At 42.8% G+C, this 23,025-nt stretch overlaps 1 protein-coding gene across 32 annotated transcripts in view; it reads right to left on the bottom strand.

Annotated features, from left to right (window-relative positions):
- LOC137879462 (ankyrin-3-like) overlaps nt 1-23,025 on the bottom strand; it is a 122,521-nt gene that overhangs the window by 20,751 nt on the left and 78,745 nt on the right. For 12 of the 32 annotated variants that reach the window (XM_068720321.1, XM_068720279.1, XM_068720390.1 and 9 more), the window contains 22 exons: nt 22,451-22,549; nt 20,732-20,929; nt 20,399-20,497; nt 19,356-19,454; nt 19,114-19,212; nt 18,911-19,006; nt 17,505-17,577; nt 12,570-12,693; nt 11,188-11,199; nt 8,713-8,815; nt 7,821-7,871; nt 7,149-7,258; nt 6,291-6,323; nt 5,146-5,370; nt 4,815-4,969; nt 4,219-4,430; nt 3,791-3,998; nt 3,312-3,408; nt 1,918-2,146; nt 1,701-1,826; nt 1,248-1,370; nt 681-707 (listed from right to left, as the gene is read on the bottom strand). In XM_068720321.1, coding sequence (XP_068576422.1) covers nt 681-707; nt 1,248-1,370; nt 1,701-1,826; nt 1,918-2,146; nt 3,312-3,408; nt 3,791-3,998; nt 4,219-4,430; nt 4,815-4,969; nt 5,146-5,370; nt 6,291-6,323; nt 7,149-7,258; nt 7,821-7,871; nt 8,713-8,815; nt 11,188-11,199; nt 12,570-12,693; nt 17,505-17,577; nt 18,911-19,006; nt 19,114-19,212; nt 19,356-19,454; nt 20,399-20,497; nt 20,732-20,929; nt 22,451-22,549 — 2,598 coding nt within the window. Of the gene's footprint in view, nt 1-680; nt 708-1,247; nt 1,371-1,700; nt 1,827-1,917; nt 2,147-3,311; nt 3,409-3,790; nt 3,999-4,218; nt 4,431-4,814; nt 4,970-5,145; nt 5,371-6,290; nt 6,324-7,148; nt 7,259-7,820; nt 7,872-8,712; nt 8,816-11,187; nt 11,200-12,569; nt 12,694-13,208; nt 17,137-17,504; nt 17,578-18,910; nt 19,007-19,113; nt 19,213-19,355; nt 19,455-20,398; nt 20,498-20,731; nt 20,930-22,450; nt 22,550-23,025 lie in introns of those variants that run through there. The other 20 variants (XM_068720263.1, XM_068720228.1, XM_068720255.1 and 17 more) reach the window with 15 other exon arrangements.

Consider the following 23,025-nt stretch of genomic DNA (forward strand, 5'->3'; position numbering starts at 1 on the left):
CCGAATTGTCCAATATCAACATTTTGGCGGGTGGGTCAATATATTTATGTAGAAGTATTATAACACACGTGGCCACTATAATGTAAGTACCCATAACATAAAAACAGCCTCATCTCCCTTTGGTTTAAGTCTCCTATACATGTTTTGACATGCAGCTGAGAGAGTTAGTGTTCTCTGTTGCAAACAAGCCAAGGACAACGGTGAAGAAGGGAAACCCCAAAAACAACAAAACAATGACTAAGTAGACAAATGATAAGAGTCAGGGTTTCATCTGAAGCTGACCATAGTCCCGTGTGAAACTTTCTATGAGTTAATAGTACGGATGGAGACATGGTGATTTCCTGTTTGACATGTATGGAAAGGAAGATAGAGATGGAAAACAAGCTGAGGTGTGGCACAGCAATTGGCTCCACTGCACTTTGGGATGAATACAACAACAAATAAATCCTTGCTGATTAAAACAACTGCCATTTCCACTCATGCACTACATGGGGTCACTTCAGAAATCACGTAGCTGTGTAAAAAAAAAACATGCAGTCCGAAGCATCTTTCACACCAAGGTACCGTAAGGAGGCAAAATATCTGCGACACGCATATTTACTACAGCATCTGCAGTAAAGCCAACAGAAAGGACGACAAAGAAGAAGCAGTTCCATGTGATGATGAAGAATCTGTTTTACCTCATCATCAGGATCAGACTCCATATCCTGTGGTATTCCAAGATGCATTGCAGGAGAGGAGAGAGATGACACAATGGAGAGCAGGGACGTTATAATGAGCGGGGAGGTGGAAATAAAATTCAGGGGATGAAAATGGAGCAGCAAAAACAACAAAAGGCATCAGAATAAATCTATGGGATTAATACAAAATAATCAGCAAAAAAAAAAAAAAAAAAGCAAAAGCAAAATAAGTTCAGTTTCTTGTGATCAATCGATACCACAACAAACAAACAAATGAGGAGAGTCGTCTTTTCGCATAATTCATATGTACCCACAGTGAGCCAGGCAATAGAACAAAGCACGGTGTGCATGTGCGGCTGCATGTGTACGTTGTGGGGTCTTATGACTGGCACAGGCTTTAACACTAATAAAAGACACAAGCAGCAGGCAGTCATTTCTAGACCAAATGAACTTCAATGGCTCCTCTTGATGTCAGGACAACATTGCTTTCTGTACTTCAATTTCATTTACATGTCGATGATATGATATGGCCTGGAAGGATGAGCTATTCAAACATGGTGATCCTACCTTCTTGTGGGTTGGCAGTGTGATATTCAAATTGCATATGGCAGTCTGTGGAAGGCCTTTACTGGATTTTGGCTCTCTCAGGAAGGAGAGGCGGCCACATGGCTCCTGGCCCATATCTCTGACCTGCAGAGGACAGCAAAAGGATTGCATCATAAGTTGACCAAAAGAAATGTAAGAACGACCATGCAAAGTGGAAAATGTGTAAAAAATCTTTCCTTCTTTCCATCCATGTAAAAAATACTAGGACAACAATTGAGTTAGTGTGTAGCTCTGAAAATTTCCTGCAAAAGAAAATCACTTTTGCTATGAATGTCGACTGATTACTAGAGGATGATCTGACATTTCTGACATAATTTAATCAGCAAGGCACATTTACAAAGGAGACCAGAGTGAAAAACATGGACAGTAAAAGCTAGCAGAGGGAGAGGACGATAGGAGGGATACATTTTATACCTTCACGTTGTAAGGAAGTCTGTTTTCCTTAAAGGAGAAGAAGTTAAAAACCAGCTGTTGCCCACTTTTGGTGAGAGGGGACAGATTGCCATAACAATCCACGTGGATGGGCTTGCCCTCGAGAACCTACAGAAGTTTACAGACCATCATGTGGTTAAATGAAATTGATGCATTGCATTTCAATTTGTTTTTTATCCACATGAACACACGACCCCACCTCAATATCTTTGCTCCGGGCCACTTCCTCGAAGTTCTCCTGCTGCTCGAGGGTCTTGTCCACTTTGTCGTCTGTCATGCAGAAGCAGCGCAGCCGAGCCTCAATAGCGTCGTTCATCTTGGCGAACACCACAAACTTGGCCAGGTACGGCACGCAGATCAGCTCCCGGTATAACTGAGACGCTAGACTCACCGTCTCAGGAATCTGGTGACAGTCTGCGAGCCAGAACCTGTGGAGGAGAGGAGAGGAGGAAAGAGGAGAGGAGGAAAGAGGAGGGGAGAGAAGGAAAGAGGAGAGGAGAGGAGACACAAAAAAGAACGACAAATCGAAAAGTGAGCTAATTGAACAATTAGCTTAATATGAGGATGATTTAAAACAACTTAAAGTTTGGAACTCTGTGCTGCACATTTAAGACATTTTTGTATCACACTGAAACTTGAGCAATAAATCAAACAAGCTGGGTTTATTCTCTGAAGGGTGAACACAAGCACATGACAGCTGAGTAGTGATCTAATAACAGAGCACCAAAAGGGTGCTCAGTTAATATCAGGCTGCACACTTGCCACATGATCCCAGTCTAGTTAGGATGACAGCTCATTAAGTTTTTGTATTATAACCAAGAAGTTCACTTGCTGAGATCAGTTTAGAGGCAAGTCTCAACAATGTATGGTCAACATGACTTTGTACCAGTCAGCCAATAACATGTAGAGTCAGGCAAGTGGGAAACTTGCTTATGTGTTTAGTGAAAGAAAGGATCAGGAAAAAATGAGATGCTAAAGTCAAGAAAAATGAAGCTGTCCAGAGTTGAATTTTGCCAATTGACAGTAATCTGAGTTTTTATCTTGTGATATATTTTGAGATTCACTGCCAACTTTTCCTTGCTTCCTGGTACTGCACTGTCACCATTTTGAGGCACACTGAGATGTCTTCTGGCAGCGATTTAAAAATTCCTTGGATTTACAAGTATATTCCAGAGTGGTAGGACTAAGGCTGCAACTAACTATTATTTTCATTATCGACTAATCTGTCAATCATTTTCTCGATGAATCGTTTGGTCCATTACAACTTCAGAAAACAGTGACCCTTTAAACCTGGAGCCATTTAATTATGGTCAGTTTTGCTTGAAAAATGACTTCATCATCAAAATAGTGGCAAATTCATTTTCTTTTGAACGCCTTTAACGCCACTTTATGACATCTTTATGAGGACACTACAGTGAAAGATCAATGAAGTGCTTTATTTATCCAAATGGTAAAAGTATACATTTCATATATCTTACAAGAACTGCAATTAAGTGTTAATTACTTAGCTTCAGAAATATGGCTGTGATATTTTTTATAGCGATCAAATACATGGCACACTATAAAAATAGAGCAGTTCAGTATGAGTCTCACCTGGCCGACACATTTGTGGTGAAGGAGACGCAATCGGTGACAAAGGACAGCGGTGTGGTCCCTGTGATGTCCTCCCACTGGGCTGGGGACGTCCCTCCTGTATGGAACAAGGGCCAAAAGATGAGCTCACTGCCTTTCCAACCTTGCCAGAGCTTGAGCTTTTGTAATCCTCATCCTTTTATCTGCTCAGCGCTTCATCTTCCCTCTATCGACCGGTGGCTTTTTTTACATCAAAGTATGCCTGATGTGCCCACGGCTATTCAAGTCATAGTGACTCTGAATCACTAACCCTGTTTCATGTCAAATAAATGGATGACCAACTACGGCTGGTGTCACTTAACACATTTATTAGCATCTAAGGATACAATGACTGTCAAAGTACCTGTGATAAATAATTTAATGCTCGGCCTGCAGAAGCATTTCAGATTGAGGTACTGCTGCAGTGTTGTCGTGCTCTACTTATCTTCAGGTCTACTTGCCTGTGATGCTGCAGAGCAGACGCAGGCAGGGTGCAGCGTCGCCTCGGTGGCCGCTGGGATGGCCTTCTGCCGATCGTGGCGGGACGGGGATCGTCATAGTGATCGGCTTGTGGAACTTCCTTCTCCTTGGCTCAACAGTGACGATGGGGCTGAAGGTGGCTCTGTTTCCGAGGACCGCTCTCGCCATGTCATCTGGCACAGGCTGGGCCTGAACAGAAACACGGAAGACAGAGGAAAACTTTGTTGATGAAATGTTCGGTCAAACTTTCCCGGAACTTTCTATGAAAGTCATGTGAGGCGGAATCAAATATTCAACCACAAATAGGTCAGGTACATAAATAAATAATAGGTCAGTGGACAGTATTCGCGAAGAAAAAGCTGAGTCATGAAACAGTTGCAAGATGCAGATCAACCGAGTCCTGCCGTACCTGCAGGCCAACACGGATCCTCTTGGTGAGCGCCCCCTGTGGGAACGAGGCCTGGACCATGGGCACGGTGCTGCTGGACAGCATGCCTCCGTCAGGACCCATGTGGTTAGACTCCTGCTTGATCCGCGACACCACGGCAAAATACTGAGGGAAATCGCTGGTGACGATGCGGCAAATGCGCTTCTTCTCCAACTCGATAGGACTGTCCAGCTCTGTAACAGAAAATGTTCCTCTCATGAATGTGATCTTTAAGCAACATTTAATGGTTGTTGTCTCTTTCCTAAGAAGTCACTAAATACAAGTTCTGACTTTATATATATATCTTAATGTTAGGTACTATTTAGGTATGACATTTTGGTCAGTGTCACTACAAAACATGACAGTAAATGTTAGGCTAAGCAGAGGGAAAAACTTGTTTCTGGAGTGAAAGTTAGCTTTTCTAGGTCACCAGCTGACATATAGCCCTGGGTTATGTAGTGTAGGTTTTCCTAAGTGGTTCAGTTCACCTTCATCCATTCACTGCGGACACAAAAACTGTCTTTGTACAAACTAACGTTGATAAATGTTAAAAGCACGCGGAATAACCTTTCCTTTACCTTCATCCATTCCCGTAAGCAGCTCAAAGAGGTCTTCTGGTCTGGCGTCAGACTGGTGCTCCTTCCACGTGTCACCATTGTCACTCCTCAACACAATCAGCTCCCTCTCTTTCCCCCGCATGGACCCAAAATGAGGGATCTCCACAATCACAGGCCTGAAAGAGAAAATAGAACATGATGAAACTTAAATAAGTAAAAGAAACCCCGAACGTTAGGGCAGCTTTGAGGTTTTAATGATAATTCTAGTTAATTAGCTGCAGTGGCAAACAAATTCCTCTGGCCTGCTGAAGACTCATCAACACAAGGTAAAAGAAAACCCCAAGCGTCCTACCCGAGGAACTGAGCCCCAGCTGGTCCAACCTCCACCAGCCGGCTCACCAGCCCCTCTCCCTCCACCATGGGTGGGGGGTAGGCCAGCTTGTGCCTTTTGGCCAGGCGACAGGTGATGCGTGTGGGCGCCGTGCACTTCCTTGGAGGGATGATGATGCGCATGCCATTGTGGCGGCTGCCTCTCATGGAGCCACCTCGGGCATCCACCATGAAGCTGACCAAGAACCTGCAAGGTGTAAAAGGAACAATGTTAAGAGGAGGAAAAGACACAGACAGACAGAAAGATAGAAGGAAGCTTTACCACAGACACAAGTGAGGAGGACGATTCCCATGCTGTGATCACCGTACACCCAAACAAAGTAAGGAAAAGAGAGAAAATAACAAAAATAGAGAAAGAGCAAGAGACAGAACGATAGGAAGAAGAAAAAAAAGATGCTTTGGGTTCTGAAAGTTGGCAGCTCTCACCTTCACTTGCTTCAATTTAGAACATTAAAACACAGTTTGAAACTAAACAGGGTGCTAAGGAAGTTGCAGAAAGTTTAGCTTCCACTCCTGAGGCTGAAGGTGAGACTGTTGCCACATTTCAGTTCCTCTAAAGCAGCATTCGGTGATCAAATATTAAAACACCTGCACAGATGTTTCACCAAGATAGGGTTAACGTGATTCATATGTGATGTGTCTTCAAATAAAGAGCAGGTTCTGGCATCCCATATAATCATTGACACAAGTAAAGAGTTAAGATGTCGTAGGATGTATTTTTTATGAGCAGCCCTAAAGCCTAAAGCCAAACGTGGCTGTTCTTTTCACTACCAGTGATATGTACTGTATGGTTGCTTTTCTATACTGTATGCTGGAAGTAGCAGAATCCCTGTAAAGTTATGAGGAAGATGTATTTTCAATGTGCGCTGTGAGAGGAAGAGAGCTGGCACATCAAGGAAAAGACTACCAAACACGTTGATTACACACTTCTAATATCTAAGCAGTGCAAATGAAACACCAGACCACACGGATGAGACGAGCACAGAGCGGAGGAGAGAAGGCCAAGAGGGGAAGAGAGAGTGTCGAGGTGAGAGGGAGACAGAGGTGGAGGAGTGAGAGTGACGTCACTGCGGCATCATGGGTGAGAGCAGCGAACTCAGTCATCACCTGGAGTCATACTGAGGGAGCGGGGAGGAGAGGCTGCAAAATAAACACAATGGAGGCAATGCAGGAGGCAAACCCCCAGAACCTAGTTTTAGTATCAAAGTTCCAAAATCACTGTTGGGATCTGTAGCAACTAATGAAGATGAAGGAGAGATTAAAAAACTGCAGAGGTGGAAAATCAACGGAAAAAAACACAAGACACACTGAGGACGAAATTACAATGAACAAAACAATAAATACATAGACAGACAAACACACAAGGCCTAATAATGAGTAAAAAAAAACTGGACATGACAGACTCCAGTATTTCATTTCTGAGCAAATTATGCATTAGGTTCTGTACAAAGACAGCATCATTCATCTAGAGCATGTCATATTCAAAGTATTCAAAGTATGTGAATAAGAGCGAACTCTTATCCAAATGAAACACACCAGCCACTGTGCCGTGAGTTCACAGAGAGTCTGCTCTTTGTTTCTGTGATGACAGAAATAGAGCTGATGTCAGTGAACAAGAGGGTGACATCTGGACCATGTCTTTAGACTTGTGGTATGACATGAGAGCTTTTAGAGGATAGACTGTGTCTTTTGTTGCTATAATGTAATGTGTACAATAGCAGCGCTGCAGAAAGCCCACAGCTCTGCATCATGTCTGCATCAGTGCTGCAGGGTTTGCTGAATATTGACTCTTAAGAAGAGAACATAATACAATACACCAGTTGTGTGCGGTGAGCATAGCAAATGTGTTATTTATGCAGTAGTTATGTGAATGTGCATGCTGTGTATATGTCAGCTTTTGAATGTAGCGTATGTGTGTGTGCAGGCTGGTAAACAGATGGGATGAGACAGTGCGGCTGGTCTTACCCAGAGTGAATGGGACTGGACACAGTGTTGTGGCTGTGGTCCATGGTGTCCGGAGTCCAGCTGTAGCGCCGCATACACTCAGAGCTGTAGTCTCTGGTCACGGCCAGGTGCTGGGAGAAGAGGATCCAAAGACACAAAGAAGAAGAGACGAGGAAGAAGAGATAAGACAGAGAAAGAGGAGGATTAGGAGTGGTAGATAGATATGAGGTGACATTATAGTTGACAGACATAACCCTCCCTTCTTTCTTTTTTTTCATGCATGGTATGGGGCAATGAGCTGATAACGTCTTTTTAACTTATATTTCAACATTATTAACTATTATTTACAGTCTCACCACGATCAGGACAAAAAGACACAATAAATAACACGGTGAATGTGCTACACTGAAATGTACAAAAGTTACATCAGGCAACTATGAATGCCTCGAAAAACTAGAACCCGGAAACCAGCTTTAATAAATGATGTGAACATCGAATCATGAGAACTCAAGTACACTGAAAGTAACATGGGAACGACCAAAATACAGACTTGCACTGATGAATGAGATGAGAACGGCATGGATCCAAAACAAACAAATACACAAAACTCAAGAGCAATGGAAGCGGAACCACAAGTGACTGAAAAAATAACAAAACTGACGAATGAGTCGGTCACCCGTGAACTCTTTATACCTTATTGAGTGGGTCAACCAAGTAGGAAATGTCTTTACAGACACTCTGAAGCTTAGGGGAGAAGAGAGACAGTTCAGAAGTCACACTGAGGTCCAGACAAATGAGTTTGTGGAGCTTTGTTTTACTAAAAGATTGAATTTCCACCAAAGGAAACATGATCCTATCTCTGTGAAGATTGGATGGTTCTATAATTTAGTCAAACAAATCCTAAATAACTGAAACTTCATCCAGCGTATGTGGCAGATTATACAACGATGAACGGACCACCGTGGTGGAAAAAATGATTTGACCTCATGTATATTTTCAGTTTGATATGATACCAATGTAATGGGAAGCCCTTTGGAAGCCCAAAACATTTGCTTATTTGTTAAAGAAGAGAGTTGAGGAAAGTGCATATTTTGAGATCTTAGGTAATGATGTCATTGAACTTGTTGGTTATATCACGAATATTGTTTATGAGAAGAGGTTACAGTTTCTGTTTTTGCTCCTGACCACCAAAACAAGCGTTGGACAGGCTAGACGGGCTCTGCAGAGCGCTGTGTTTTTTCCGTGAGGAAGCAAAGAGGGGCCTCCCAAAGCCCTTAGGTTTAAATAAACTCTTCGTCAAGGTGCTATACACTCTCCCTCAGCACTTTGGCAAAAGAAAGCATGGTGTCAACGCTGCTTCTGTTATGACCTTTGTGCAACACAAGTAAAGCTACCCTGATTTAATTCTACCCAGCGTGCTTTTTCTCACCAGGCCACTGACAGAAAGATCACCAGGGAATTCCATGAAGAAGAGACACTAAAGCTTAAAAAACAGACCGCTAAAGATACGAAGGGAGGAACAAATGAACAAATACAGAGAGAAGGAGAAAAGGGCAACAAAAGAAAGACAAGAAATGTATCTTACCGTGTCCTTTGTGGGCGCCAGAATCTCTTCGATCATCATGCTGTCCCGTGCATAGGAGCTCCGGTTGAGTGTGTTGGACCTATCCGAACTGAAGGAGCGGAGGCTACATGTTACCACGCAACCCGGCGTGAAAAGTGACGGGCAGGGGAACACAACATAAAACAAAAAGCAAGGAATCCATTACTACATGCAACCTCCAGGGAACCAGGTCTTTTTACTTACTGGACGGAGAGAGTCCAAAAGTTATAAAGTGGAAAATAGAGAGAGAGACACAGAGAGAGGCTTCAGAGCCCGCAGTTTGACAAAGATAAGAAACTGCAGCAGGTTATTCAGAGATGGAAATGTGAGCGAGGTCAGTGTGTTTGCATTGAGAGATAGAGTGGAAGAGGAAGAGACTGAAAGAAAACACAGACGGCTGTTCAGAGGTGTGGTTGGTCACTAAGTGTGTCTAAATGATGAAATATGACAGATTTGGGAAGAGCATGCGCAGCTCGCTGACACCTTTCCTGCGTCGACAGTAAAAAGAAACAAGGTTTTGCTCAAAAGTGTCTCAAACGGTTAAATCTGACTCGAGCTCGAAGACTGACACTACTTTATTCTAAGATTAGCAGCTGACCTAGACCTGTTTCTGAGCAGCACAAATATAAAAAGGGAAGCTGGTCGTTTCTATCCGTCCTGCTGCAGTCTGCTTTATGGCTGTGTGCGCGGTGACGTGTGCCTATTTTTCTCTCAGGCTCAATGCGGTGCTGTAGATTCCTTTCAGGTTTTTTTTTATTTTTTTGTCCTGTGCTGTTTTTTGCTACAGGGTTTAGATCAGAGCAGAAGAGCCGACGCACAATCACGATTCAGACTTTTAAATTGTGCGCACTTGTTTAGGGCATACAAATGACGTTTATGATGAGTGTGCGTTTGTGCACTACGAGGCGATACGATCCCGCCGACAAAGCCTCATTTTGTATACTGTACGTGTGTGTCGATGTGTCCTGTGTGCGAGTGCGGAGGGGGGAGAACGGGTGAGTGCGGGGGGGAGAAAAATGCAAAGCTCAGCATGTTTGAGTGGGCACACTATTCAGCGCAGAGAGAAGCCCTTTATTCAGCACAGCCTGCCTACCCCACCATCGAAGTTACCAAGCAACTCTGTGCGGCCTGAATGGACTCGCTGGCATGCCCCCCCCCCCCCCCCCCCCGCTCTCAGCCAGACTCTGTTTGTCCTTCGCATCTTCCTCCTCTTTCTCATTCTGTCCATCCTCCTCTCCTCCCTAAACACTTAAGCTTCTCAATGTCCTTCTGTGCCTCCTTTAATTATCTTGGTTGTCCTCTTTATTGTCTGTCATTTATTTCTGCTTGTCATGCCACCGCTGTCCCCTTCATCCCTTCCTCTATCTCTACCATCTCTATTGTTACTGAGACTCTACTGTTTTAGCCAACAGTTCGCCCAATGGAAGACTCCTCTTTCCACACCACTCCATCCATTTTAATGTTGATCATTCTGTCTGCCTCGTGGTAAACTACACTTCATATTATACAAATTACTGGATTTTATTTTTCGGCCTGGCACCACCAACGGTCCTGTGTTTTTAGGAAGGCAACAGTGTGGACAGTCGTTTGTGTCGTTGTGCGCACGCGTGAAGGGTTGCGCGCAAATGCATCTGTGTGTGTTTGATGCCTGTGTCTGTCCTCGATGATTTCTAAATACTGGAGCAAACTTCCAGTGAAATCTCAGGCCGCTAAGTTTCCATCTCTGCAAACCGTGATTTAACATCCATGTTAATCCTGAATAAATCTTCAATTACTCACATGTAAATAGAGGGGATAAAAGGGGCGGATTATTAAGAAACTGATGTGTTTGATCCCTGGAAGTTACACCCAGTGGCACTACAAAATTATATTTTATATATATATATATATATACATATATATATATATATACGTATATATATATATATATATATATATATATATATATATATGTATATATATATATATATATGTATATATATATATATATATGTATATATATATATATATATAAGTGCCACTTAAGAACAAGCCACCTCAAAAAGTTATAGAGTTATTCCAAGAAAAGTCTGCAGAAAAACACACATGTGGCTTTTATTCTCTCATTTCGAGAACGATTGCCTCTTTTCCACACCTGCATCAAAAACATATATTTTTTAAGACGGATTAGAAAACATGATGGATGGTGATCAGCTTAAATGGAGCGACGATCTCAAAAATACAACACGTGACAGCAAGAAAGGGACAAATCTGTTACCACAAACAGAATGACGACAACACTGGATGATGCCAGTGTTCAATGGATGACTCATGGTTTGGGTTAGTGGTTGTAATGAGTGTAGGGTTGAACAGGGTTAAACAGCAGTTTATGGGTCACAGGGGAAGGGGGGGGGGGGGGACGACACCATTCACGACTAATGATGCTTACTACTTCTACAACTACTACTCTGTTCTTACCTGAGTCTAGGGCTAGAATGAGAGACACGGTGCAGGAAAACAAGGAAAAGAACAAAATAGAAGAGTGAAAAGCGAAGCATTTTGAAGACATTCAAGATGTGGCTTTCATTTCTTTACCCCATACGACACTGATGCTGTGCTTTTGCATGGTGGTGTGCTATGAATAGTTATTTAGTTAAGTGTGTGTGTGTTTGTGTGTGTGGGTGTGTGTGTGTGTGTGTGTGTGTGTGCAGCCCAGTCAAAAAGCAAACCATGCAATGTCGATGTCATAAACAGAAAGTAAGGAGAAGGAAAGAACTTCATCATACATTCGTTGATCAATAAATTACAAGATTTCACAACATTTTACCCACAAAGAAATAATTCTCAACAGTTTTAGCTTAATATTCTTTACTTCATATGAAATTACACAAAAGCAGCAGCATAAAGGATCAGTTTAAGTAAGGAGCTCTAATTTGAAGCAGATGGAGATATTATTTTTCCAAATATACTTTCTTTGTAGTACCCTTAAATACCAATAAACTGTCAACAATAGTGTAAAAAACAGCAGTTTTCAAACCCTCAAATGTGGTCCCAAACATCTTAACTATCATAATTTAGATATTAACAACGATTCACACAAATCACTTCAAATCTCTTCCCAGTAAATGACCCGTTGGGCTCGTCAAACATGCTTGTTTATGGAATATCTCCATTTAATTCACTGTTTCCCATGTTTTTCTAGCGACCTGCTGGCGTTAGCAGCTTCCTGTCACAGTTAGTGTCGTTGTTTTTATCAATCTAACCATCACAGTACATCTGCCATCTGTCCGTGTGGCTACAATATACACTCTGGGGCTGCACAACACTTGTCCTGTGTGCTGCCGATGTGTTTTCACCGGAGCCTGACATGTTTTCCACTCCGTACTTTGTTCACTATCTGAAACTGTAGTTAGGCCTGTGCCGAATCTCGATGAGCAGCTGTTCACGGAGAGTATCAAAGGCCTCACCGTTCAAAGATACAGATTATATCTCTTGTGTTACACTATGAGCCATTTGTAATCTTTGCCTGGCTTTGACTGAGGCCACATAAAACGCTGAATCATTTTGTCAGGTTGAATCATTGGATGGCAACTTTCCAGCTGCTTTCTCCAGCGATTTCCATTATTCTGTTGTGTGTCAGTGTGTGTGTGTTTGTGTCTGAGTTTCTGTGTGTGTGTTGGAGGGGCTGTACATTATATGATCTGTTTCAGTCCAACAATACCGTATCTGATGCGTAGGATGAACAACCACACCATCAACAAACATACCCTGGCCACACTATTCTATGTTGGACCAAATAGCTATCAGCACTGCACCAGAGAACATCAGAGGCATTCATAATGTAAATGACAGGTGCTTACCTGGCTGAGCGGGCTCCTATGCTGAAACCCATGTACCCCTCCTGAGGGAGAGAGTCATCCCCCAGCTCTTTGAGGTCCTGAGGCCGCAGGTATTTGTCCGTGTCCCCGGTCAACGCATCCTCACCTGGTAGGGGGGGGGGGGATGATATCATAAAATCCTCCTGTTAACTTCAAAAGCCAATAAAGGCGATGCGGCACCTCAGGAAGAAAAAACAAGCCCTCACTGCCGACATCAGTCTCTCACTTATTTGATCATGGTACTTAGAGGAGGCCTTGGATCATTTATCTAAAGCACTCTGCTGTTTAACCCACCATGCCTCACTGCAACTGCATAGCCCACTGCAACTTTGTCTATTCATTTAACTGTGACACAACAACAACAACAACATGAAGCTGGAGGACTGAGCATCGCCGATGCTTGACTGTTATAGAGGTTAGGCAATAATCATGTTTTAGAGGAAAAATGCCATCAGAGGCAGCAGCAAAGCCACTTTGCGGTATATCTGGAGCTCTCCTGTAAAACCACACGCAGCTCCTTTCACAACACTCAACAGACGGAGCGCAGAGGGTTTAACAGCGACCAAAAAGCATGAGCACAATAAACAGAGAATAAGCACAGAGTGCAGAACCGCACCGCACCTCGATCGGCGGACCGGTGGACGATGACACGCCGGTCAATGAAGCCGGCGGAGCGGCTACTGTGTTTCCCCTTCTCCCTCATGCCCGGATCTGTCCTGCCTGCAACACTGTGCTCCTTCACCGCAGCCCCTCCCCCTGCCTTCAATACTGCCGCACTCCGATCAGACACCAGCACCAGTGTCAAGTTGGACGACAACGGTAGTACACGTTTCCGGTGTCAACATTTCAAAATAAAACCCGTAGGTGAAAAGATTTTTAGGTCGTCAAACCTCGCCTAAAACAATGAAATGAACACCTGTTATTTAAAACTCATGGAACAACGTGACCAAATTAACTCCCCAAAGTAGAATGTTAACGAAATATTAAAGGTTTAAGTTGTTCATTCATGTCCTTCCATTGGGTTTGCTTTACATCCCTCGGTGTTATTACACAAACGACCAACTTCTACTGTCTACAACAGGAATATAGACCTATGCACTTACTCTGTGCAGCCAAATACTTTGACAATATATCATTATGTTCAATGCATTTAAGAGTTCAAGAAAATTATTTAGTTTCTTTCTGCGTACACTTTATCGTCTTAATTTCCTAATCCCAGAATTACCCTAATCTATTCTGAAGACAATGCTGTATTAATCAATATACATGAGAGTAAAGACAAACTGCAATATGCTTCCAGTGAAATAAAAGTGACATTAATTGAGGAAGACACTGTTGTATCCTAACATGTTTGGATGTCAGAGCAAAATGATGAGTCTGGAGCTTTACATGCACCTTTAGTATAACACTAAGTGTTCACACCTTTATCATGCAAAAGCCTTAGATATCAACTCGAGAAGAAAGCAGAAGCAAACTAACATATTACGGATTTAGAATTCAAGACAGGCTGCATAATTCTTTAGCCTTATGTGATGCTTTTATTCTGATGGTAAAATTGATCACCCAACTTCCTGTGTTTTTCTAGCTGTTTCTGTCTGACTTGACACAACTGGGAGACAATTGGCTCCCCGGTGCTGTAATATAATGTATCACCGTCCCATTCAAGCTCAGTTACCCCACCACACACACACACGCGCGCGCACACACACACACACACACACACACACACACACACACACACACACACACACACACGCACACACACGCACACACACGCGCACACACGCGCGCACACACTTCCCATTGTTGGCTGTTATCTGTGGTACAAAGTCGCTGCATCAAACCTCACTCTCTCTAACAGCAGAAAAACATAAATGTAAAAGGCTGAGTGAATTGCAATCAATCTTCACCATCCAATAATAATAATGACTAATTTCACATCGGTTCTCATGACACTTTCTGTCTATCGGTCGATCCTGTGTTTGTGTATATGTTCTTTTTTCGCAGCCTTCAAAACACCAAAGAACGAACATTTAAACTTCACCTGATGCTCGAACGACTTACCTTCGTTCAACGCAGCCATATTGATCACAACTCTTCTGATATCTCTGGGTTATTTCTATTTTTCTAAAGCTCCGTCAAACGTCCCCAGGATGAACAGTAAATCCAGTGAGAGGTGAGGAGGACTATCAAGTAGTCCATTCAGTGCGGCGCTGATGGAAAATGTTACCCTCTCTTCACCCCACGCACTTAGCTCCACTCAGACCAACTTGCGCGTTTGCCACCGGTTGCGCACATCTCTGCCGCATCTTTCTCCGCAAACAAATACAATTCAAGTTCTTTTTAAGTGCAGACAAGTGCACATTGCTGGGAAGAAAGAGTAGAAGTCAAAGCCATCTGCCATCGGCGGCCACACCAAGGGTTAACTCTCCTGCAGGCGGCTCAAAAAGCTCATCTCATGGGATTTAAAAGAGAGAAAGTCTCGGTGCGCCCTTTGGATCACCAGCATCCACAACAAACTCCGGCTGAAGAGAGTCAACAAGGGGCCGCACTGAAAGTGTTTACTCTCTCTCTCTGTGGAGAGCAGAGTCGGCTGACAGGTCGTTTGAGCAAATGCTTGGGAACCTCGGCAGAGGAGACAGTGACGGAGAGAAGAGGAGAACTCTCACTGGACACTCCTGTTTTTTTTCTTCCTCTATGGTGGAAGTCTGGCTGCATGTCAAGCTGGGAGTGGGGCTAGAATAATGATGAAATAACCACCATCATTTTGCATTTTTTTTTTTTTTTTTTTAGATTCTTGAGCAACATTTCTCTTCCTTCTACATGTTGCACACAATGACTAAAACTTGCACAAGTACATTTAGAACATTTATGCAAGAGGTGTCTGGCAGTTAAAGACCTTCAGTAAACACAACACCAACTGTAGAAATAATACAGGCCAGTGAGGGAGTGTGCAACTCAATACTATAGGCAGAAGAGCACAACAAGGAGTTAAGTTGATCTCTAAAGACGGTACGATTAGTGGCAACACGTAGTAGTCTATAGAAAGCATGACATGAGCATGTGATTGCACAGGCAGGCCACACACACACACACACACACACACACACACACACACACACACACACACACACACACACCCAAACCCAAACCACAGCCAGAGACCAGCAGAGTCCTTTACACCTAGAGCTTAATAGGATTGGCTTTAGGATTAAACAGAGATGTGGACAGTCTTTACTTCCTAACTCACACACACACACACACACACACACACACACACACACACACACACACACACACACACACACACACACACACACACGCACACACACACAGATGAAGGAGTGCAGGCCTGAAAGCAGTAGCTAACTGAAGCCGGTCTGGTGGTGCTTTCTATGGGTCAAAGTGAATCTCAAGTGTGCGCTGCACCACTACAATGCTGATCAATCATGCACACAGTATAAACAGTTTATGTGGATTTCATGAGGCCGTGGAGACTCTTATTTATAATTCCTGCGCGATAACACATCGAATCGTAGATTTGCCAATGAGGATCTTCATCGTGCAGCTACAGCGCAAACTCATCCTTCTTCACCTGATATGTCTGTGTGTGTAGTACGTAACTTGTTGATTCTAGCTGTATCACCTGACATAGAAACTCCACACCCCTCTCCTACTGTTCCCTAAGCAACAGCCCATGAACAAGCTCATCAATTTTACAGGCCTGTTGGCTCTGCGGTTCCAAAACAAAGGGCGGGCGACTGAAGTGGGCGGCCCCGAAACAATGTGGCTTGTTCTGTAAACCTGGCGGTGGCACTCGGTCCTGCCCTGCTCTAGCAGCTATTCTGTTATGATATCATTATTGTCATGTCATTTATTAAGCTCTACATACAGTGAGACACGATTGTTTCATTGAATGCATGCAGGCCTTTTCATAGTCTCTTAACTGAATTAAAAAAACATAAAGTGAGTCACATTGACCTTGTTTTCATCATTCCACAGTAACTTCTTCAAAGAGATTTCAAGCGGATGACACTTCACAAAGTGTCTTTAAGGAGGACGATCACGCAGTACGAGACTGATGATGTGCAAGGAGGTAAAAATAACAAATGTGCTTTCAAGTTGTAGCGAAAATAACATCGGCAGTGTCAGTGTGCGAAAAGAAACAGGACACTCAATCCTGCCAGAAACCCAAGACTAGATTCAAGACTAAAACAGCAAAAAATGTTTGAAGTTTGTTGATGGTTTTCTTGAACAAACTCAAACAGCTGAGACTTCATTCTTTGTCTAATGATGGCAGGCTGACAGTAAATGAAACAAAAGAAGTGCAATATCTGCTATCTGACCCTCTTATTGACTCTTGGGATGTGAATATTTTTCCATCAACAGTATTCATAAACTGCATAATAACTAAAGTGGATAACCACAGCATTCAGTTACAGTGTGTGTGTGCTCTGGCTGTTGGTTGAGTTTATTCAGATTTTGCAGGGCGACTTTCTATTAAAGATGAACAGCAAAGCTGAAGCGTAGTACAGCAAAGGCTTGCCGGTTAGCTGTTCAACGAGACAGGTGAGTTCTGCTGCAGTGTGTTATGTTAAAGCCAAACAAACAAGCAAACTGGTGACAAATACCTTCATCAACATCTGAAAAAGACTCCTCATTGAGAATTTCTGGCACATTGGCCCGGACTGTGTGATTTGAATGCACATACAGTGAAACATGCGCATGTTAATGAAAACGACATCACATAGCACAGTCACAAGTTTACGGAAACCATGCAGGGAATTGAGATTACTTTATTTGTAATCAAATCATGAAGTCACAGCAATGGTTTGCAAGTATGCATTAATATAAATTTAGTACTAAATGTGTGAAACATAATAGAATGAAGCAGTAATTTGAGCATTCTTCACATACCTTCATCGTCGGACAAGTCCAGGAACTCATTCATGGTCTCTGGGACATTGATTTTGTGTTTTTCTGATGCACTCTGTAAATGTGGAAAAAAGATGGACAATTGAATTATTCAGTTTGCCAAAATAACATCATATTTTCTCAAACAATTTTATTTTTTTTCTGGACAAATTCTTCAAACTTTAAACCTTTTCCAGAAGGAAAATATGAGTTACAATGATGTAGCACACTTTTAAAAGAATATAATACAACACATTATTTGAGTTCCACATTGATACTTGAAAATGTTATATCACCTGAAAATGTATACATTTTGAAGACAACTGTAGTCAGTCAATGACAAGTTCAGCATTTACATTCCAACTAAAGTGTGACCTTCACGTATGTTTCCTAATATGGACATCAAACTGAATCTTAGCCGTGGCCTCTGTCACAGTAAGAAGTAATAATACCGTTTGTTTGAAGGCCATTTTACTCCACATAACTGACCAGGCATCAGATGTAGGTTCAACAGAGACATAAAACAACAGCAGAGGCCTCTGCACAGTGAGTAATCGATCAATCCCACAAGGTGGAGGGAATCAACCTTGCTCTTTAAGTTACTTCACTGTGCATAGAGACAGTTACGACTAATACACTTTGCTGCTGATTGTGCAGGATCCTCAGTGACCTCTTTGTCCGCCTCTTCACTCACCCCCCACTCTCACTCCTGTCACCTCGCTGTCATCCTTCTGCCTCTCTTTCTCTCCCACTATCCCCCCCCCCCTTCTCCCAGACACGTGTGTGCGTCAGATCACTGTTAGTGACCTGAGCTATTTGAGGAGAAACCTTAAGCTCCAATCTAAGCCCTCTTTCTCTCTTAATCAGGACAACTTCCCACATGTGACATAGCGTGACTTTCTGACTTACTTGCTGCCTTATTTGCAGGTTTCATTCACTCGCTGCATTCACAGTTTGTTGCCTCCTCAGTTCACTACAGCCACTCAATAAGGAGCACTATAGAGGTTTTACATGTTTTAGTCCAACAGGGACAAATACTCCAGACCATTTTCGAAAGCATATTGGAAGGTTTTAGCAAACAGAAAACCTCTCAACGCAACAAACCTCCAGAATTGTACTATTTATCACACATTGTCCAAGTTTTTGTTTTTTTTGCCATCTAACTCCTGATTGCAATGCTTTTTGGTGGTTGCTGAGATTGATTTTCTAATGATAGTTTAAAGTTGATTTTAATACAGTTTAGAAACGAATAAAAATCCGTTGCTGTCGGAAAAGTATAGGAAATCAGTTAAAAAAGTGAACTACTTTAATATATTCATCAGACTTAAATTCGCTTGAACTTCATTGGTGATGTGATTAGAGCTTGTGTGCATTTAATCATATGAGATGCAGAGAGACAAGTGTCTCACCACGGTGGTCAGGTTTTCATCCGTCATGGGCCTCAGAGTGTCCACCACAGAGATGTATCCAAGACGACGGGCGATTGATAGGGCAGTGTTCCCATTCTGACCAGGGAGAGAGCAACAGGAAGTTATTCACAGGGAGGCGCACAGAAAACACAAAAGAGCATTCAGTATTTCATCACGCTTCAGCTGTGTGTTTGTGCACTGACCACGGTGAGCTCGTTGGCCGTGGCCCCGCGCTGAAGCAGCAGGTTGATGATGTGGGTGTGGCCCTGCTGAGCTGCTTGGTGTAGAGGAGTGTACCCGTTCTAGACAGAGACACACAAACACAGTCAGCGAGAGAAAGGGAGGAAATACTAAAATTGTATGAAATCTGAATGTGACAGAAGATCGACACAAAAACAGTAACATAATACCGGGCATGTGAACGTGTGTACATGTGTTTTTCTACCTTGGTTTTGCCGTTGGCTCTGGCGTGGTTCTGCAGCAGGAAGTTTGCCATCTTTGCGTTGCCATAGTGACAAGCCACGTGCAGCGGAGTGTAACCCATCTGCATGAGGAAGAGACACAGACATGAAAGGGCGAGGAGATGAAAAGGGGAGGAAAATACACTTACGCATGCTGACTGGCGGCCTCATCTTGTTAAGTCACAGTTTCTGAAAGAACTATTTATATATATAACAAGAAAAAAACTGTATTTTTAGCATGCCAACTTTGATTATAAATATAACTTCAAAACTGCATCATATTTCACGTTCTCTGTGAATTATGAGTACAGTGCATAATGCTAATGGATGAGATCAGTAAGTGAATAACCTATTTGCTGTAAACAAGTGTCCTGTCAGCACAAATACACGCACGCACGCACACACACACACACACACACACACACACACACACACACACACACACATATACACACACACACACACACACACACACACACACACACACACACAACATAACCTTGTGGAAGTCCAACCTTCAACTGCTGCAGGTTTGTCTCAGTGAACGTGAGCAGCCTGTTATGGGGCCTGTGTGTGTGTGTGTGTGTGTGTGTGTGTGTGTGTGTGTGTGTGTAAGTGAATGTAACTGACTGACTATAAGAGCATGTACGTGCTCATGTGCATGTGTGTTTGTGCTGCAGTGTGTACCCCCATAAAGACATGAACACCTTCCTCTCAGGTATCAATCCTTTATTTATCTATCACCCGAGATGATTGCGGACAAGTGTGTGTGTGTGGGTGTGTGTGTGTCTGTATTTTTCTGATGCCATGACTAGACTAAAACTACAGAGGAAAATACACTTCGAAGAGAGAGAAAAAAAACACGAATACAATAATATAGTCAATGATGTGTGTGAAGGAAAACCCCAACTGTAAAAAGTGATTTGAAGACCCTTATCGTGTGTCTATTTACAGTGTGTATGTGTGTGTGTGTGTGTGTGTGTGTGTATGTGTGTGTTTGTGTGTATACAAGCTAAGAAACCTTTACCTTCGTTTGTGGGTTGACATCAGCCCCGTGGTTGAGAAGGACTTCTGCCACATTAACCTTGTCCTCCTGCGCTGCCAAGTGGAGTGGTGTAAGTCCGCTCTGGGTATGAGGATAGAAACACGTGGGAATACACAAAATAAATGTGTTATGGTGGGAGCAAATAAGACTGAAACATGCTTTCTCTCTCAGTGAACAAGATGCTGGAAACCAGTGGGCGACAGTGTCTTTATCTACATTCAAAAAATGGTGATTAAGGTGATAACAGCAAGGGTTAGTATCTAGGGTTATTGTCTAGTAGCTGGTTCCATACTGTAGCTCCGTCACTGATTTTACCTTATTGCACATGTTGACGTTGGCGTTCTTGGTCAGCAGCAGGGACACCAGGTCCACGCTGCCCTCCTGAGCTGCTAGGTGAATGGGGCTGATGCCTTGTCGCGTCACTGCGTTGGTGTCGGCGCCGTACTCCAGCAGTGTGGTCCCAATGTCCATTTGGTTCTTTTTGGCAGCGATGTGGAGCGGCGTGTAGCCATTCTGAGGCAGGTGAAAGAGATGCAGGGGTTAGGAGGCTGGACTGAGCTCTTCTTCTACTTCAATAGAATATTTTATCTATTATATTGTACTAAGAATTGGCTTGTTCTGCTCAGTGTTGATTAAAACAGGAATGATTTCTATAAGCGGTTTCCTCTATAATGTATTTCATTCCATTCTGAATCAAAATGGAAATCATTTTATACATTATAGACTGAAGTGTAGACAAAGTTTTAGGAAAGACCACTATGGTAAGTCATTTTCATTACATACAAAACATGTGAAATAATCACAGGACAGATAACCAACTGATTTTCTTTCCACCGGGGGAAGCAAAAACAATGAGCTTCTACCAAAAAAAGGTCAGAAATGTCAGTAGTTCAGTAGAGGAAGTTCAACATTACTGCAACCACAGAAGTAATAAAGTGGCATCAAGTTACATATATTTCTAAGGTCATCACTGTCAGCTGAACTCACACGTTACTTCCAAATCATTTCTTGGACTGTTTATAGCGAGACTTATTGCACGAGTCAATTTCACAATGTCAACTCATCCTGTCTTTAGTACAGAGATACGACGCATGCACCACGCTTCTGCTACAAGTCTGTGATCATGCACTCCTCGCATTTGAGTGTGTAGACACTTCTGGACAATTCCTAGCGAACAAAGGATTGATCCCTTTCCAAAAGCCCTCAAATTAGACCAAGCACACCAACTTTAGCACAAAGCCGAATTAAACACAATGTATAGAGGGAGAAACTAATGACTAAGAGTGTGGGAGGGACGAAGGAATACAAAGAGACCGATACAGATTCAGAGAGGGAGAGCTAGCAGGAGACAGTGACAAAAAGAGAAGACAGAAAGCAAGGATAGACTAGCTTAACAAGCTTTTGTCTCCTCTTGCAGTTGACAGTCCAGCCAAAAATCAGGCATTTCCTGCCATATTTTGGTTGGCAGTTCTGTCATGCTGCTCATACTTTAGACAGACTGCCAAAGCCTAGCAGGAGACACGCCACAACTTGACCATATGTCACCGACCATGTGTGTTTGTGTCTGTCAGACATTTCAACAAGAGCAGTAACCTTTTTATTTTTTTCTCTATTTATTGGTAACACCCAAAATGTACAGCTCTGGAAAAAGGGTAGTTTGAAGTTGAGACAGACTATGGATTAATTTACGACATGTATAACACATCACCAGTCCGTTCATGTGTTCTCTCCTGTTTTGTTTTATGAGAAACATGAAAATATAGCATCCAGTAAACCACTAAGCCCAATATGCTGACAGAGTGTGTAAATTCTGGCTAGTGGCTTGATTTCAAAAACTTTGCTGAGCTCAGATAAAAAGCCGCACATTCACTCACAACGTCAAAGACTAGACCAGACGGAATGGGAGAAGATGGGTGAGCATTAGATCTTCATACATTACATACGGAACATTGTTAATGGTCTGAGATGGAGCTGAGGGCACAAGCCAGATGAATTCATTGTAGTACATGTGTCGATGTGTGTTTGTGTGGATACCTTGGCGGCAGCGTGTGGGGAAGCTCCCTGATCCAGCAGCAGCAGCGCCACTCTCTGATTATCGTAGTGAGCGGCTACATGCAGTGGAGTTAGCCCACTCTAAAACACCCACGCACACGCACGCACACACACACACACACACACACACACACACACACACACACACACACACACACACACACACACAGAGGCATGCAACACATCACCAGGTTAGAAGTTCGCTGAACACAAACAAGCACAAACACGCCGATAAGTAAAATGAAAGCACCAAACCAACAGAATGTAAAGACATGAAGGGAGATGGACGTTAAACTGATGAAAGATAGTTAGTGCAGCAGACAGTTTAGAGACACAACTTCATGCTGTAATCTGGAAGCAGCAGCTAGAGGAAGCATGTTTTTGCTGGTTTATGAAATGTTGTCACCTTTGCTCTAATTGTTTTTTCAAAAATGGTTTATTTAGCTTAAGTAGGATCATTTCCTCAACACATAAAGGAATACTTAAAAGAGTAGTAGCATTGCACCATCAAAGCTGGAGCAGCAGAACCAGAGATATTATCTTTTTTATTCCAGTCA

The sequence above is a fragment of the Cebidichthys violaceus genome, unplaced genomic scaffold (assembly GCF_023349555.1).
Source record: "Cebidichthys violaceus isolate CVI_PGR_0920_01 unplaced genomic scaffold, fCebVio1.0.p SCAF_10, whole genome shotgun sequence".
Classification (NCBI taxonomy): Eukaryota; Metazoa; Chordata; class Actinopteri; order Perciformes; family Stichaeidae; genus Cebidichthys; species Cebidichthys violaceus.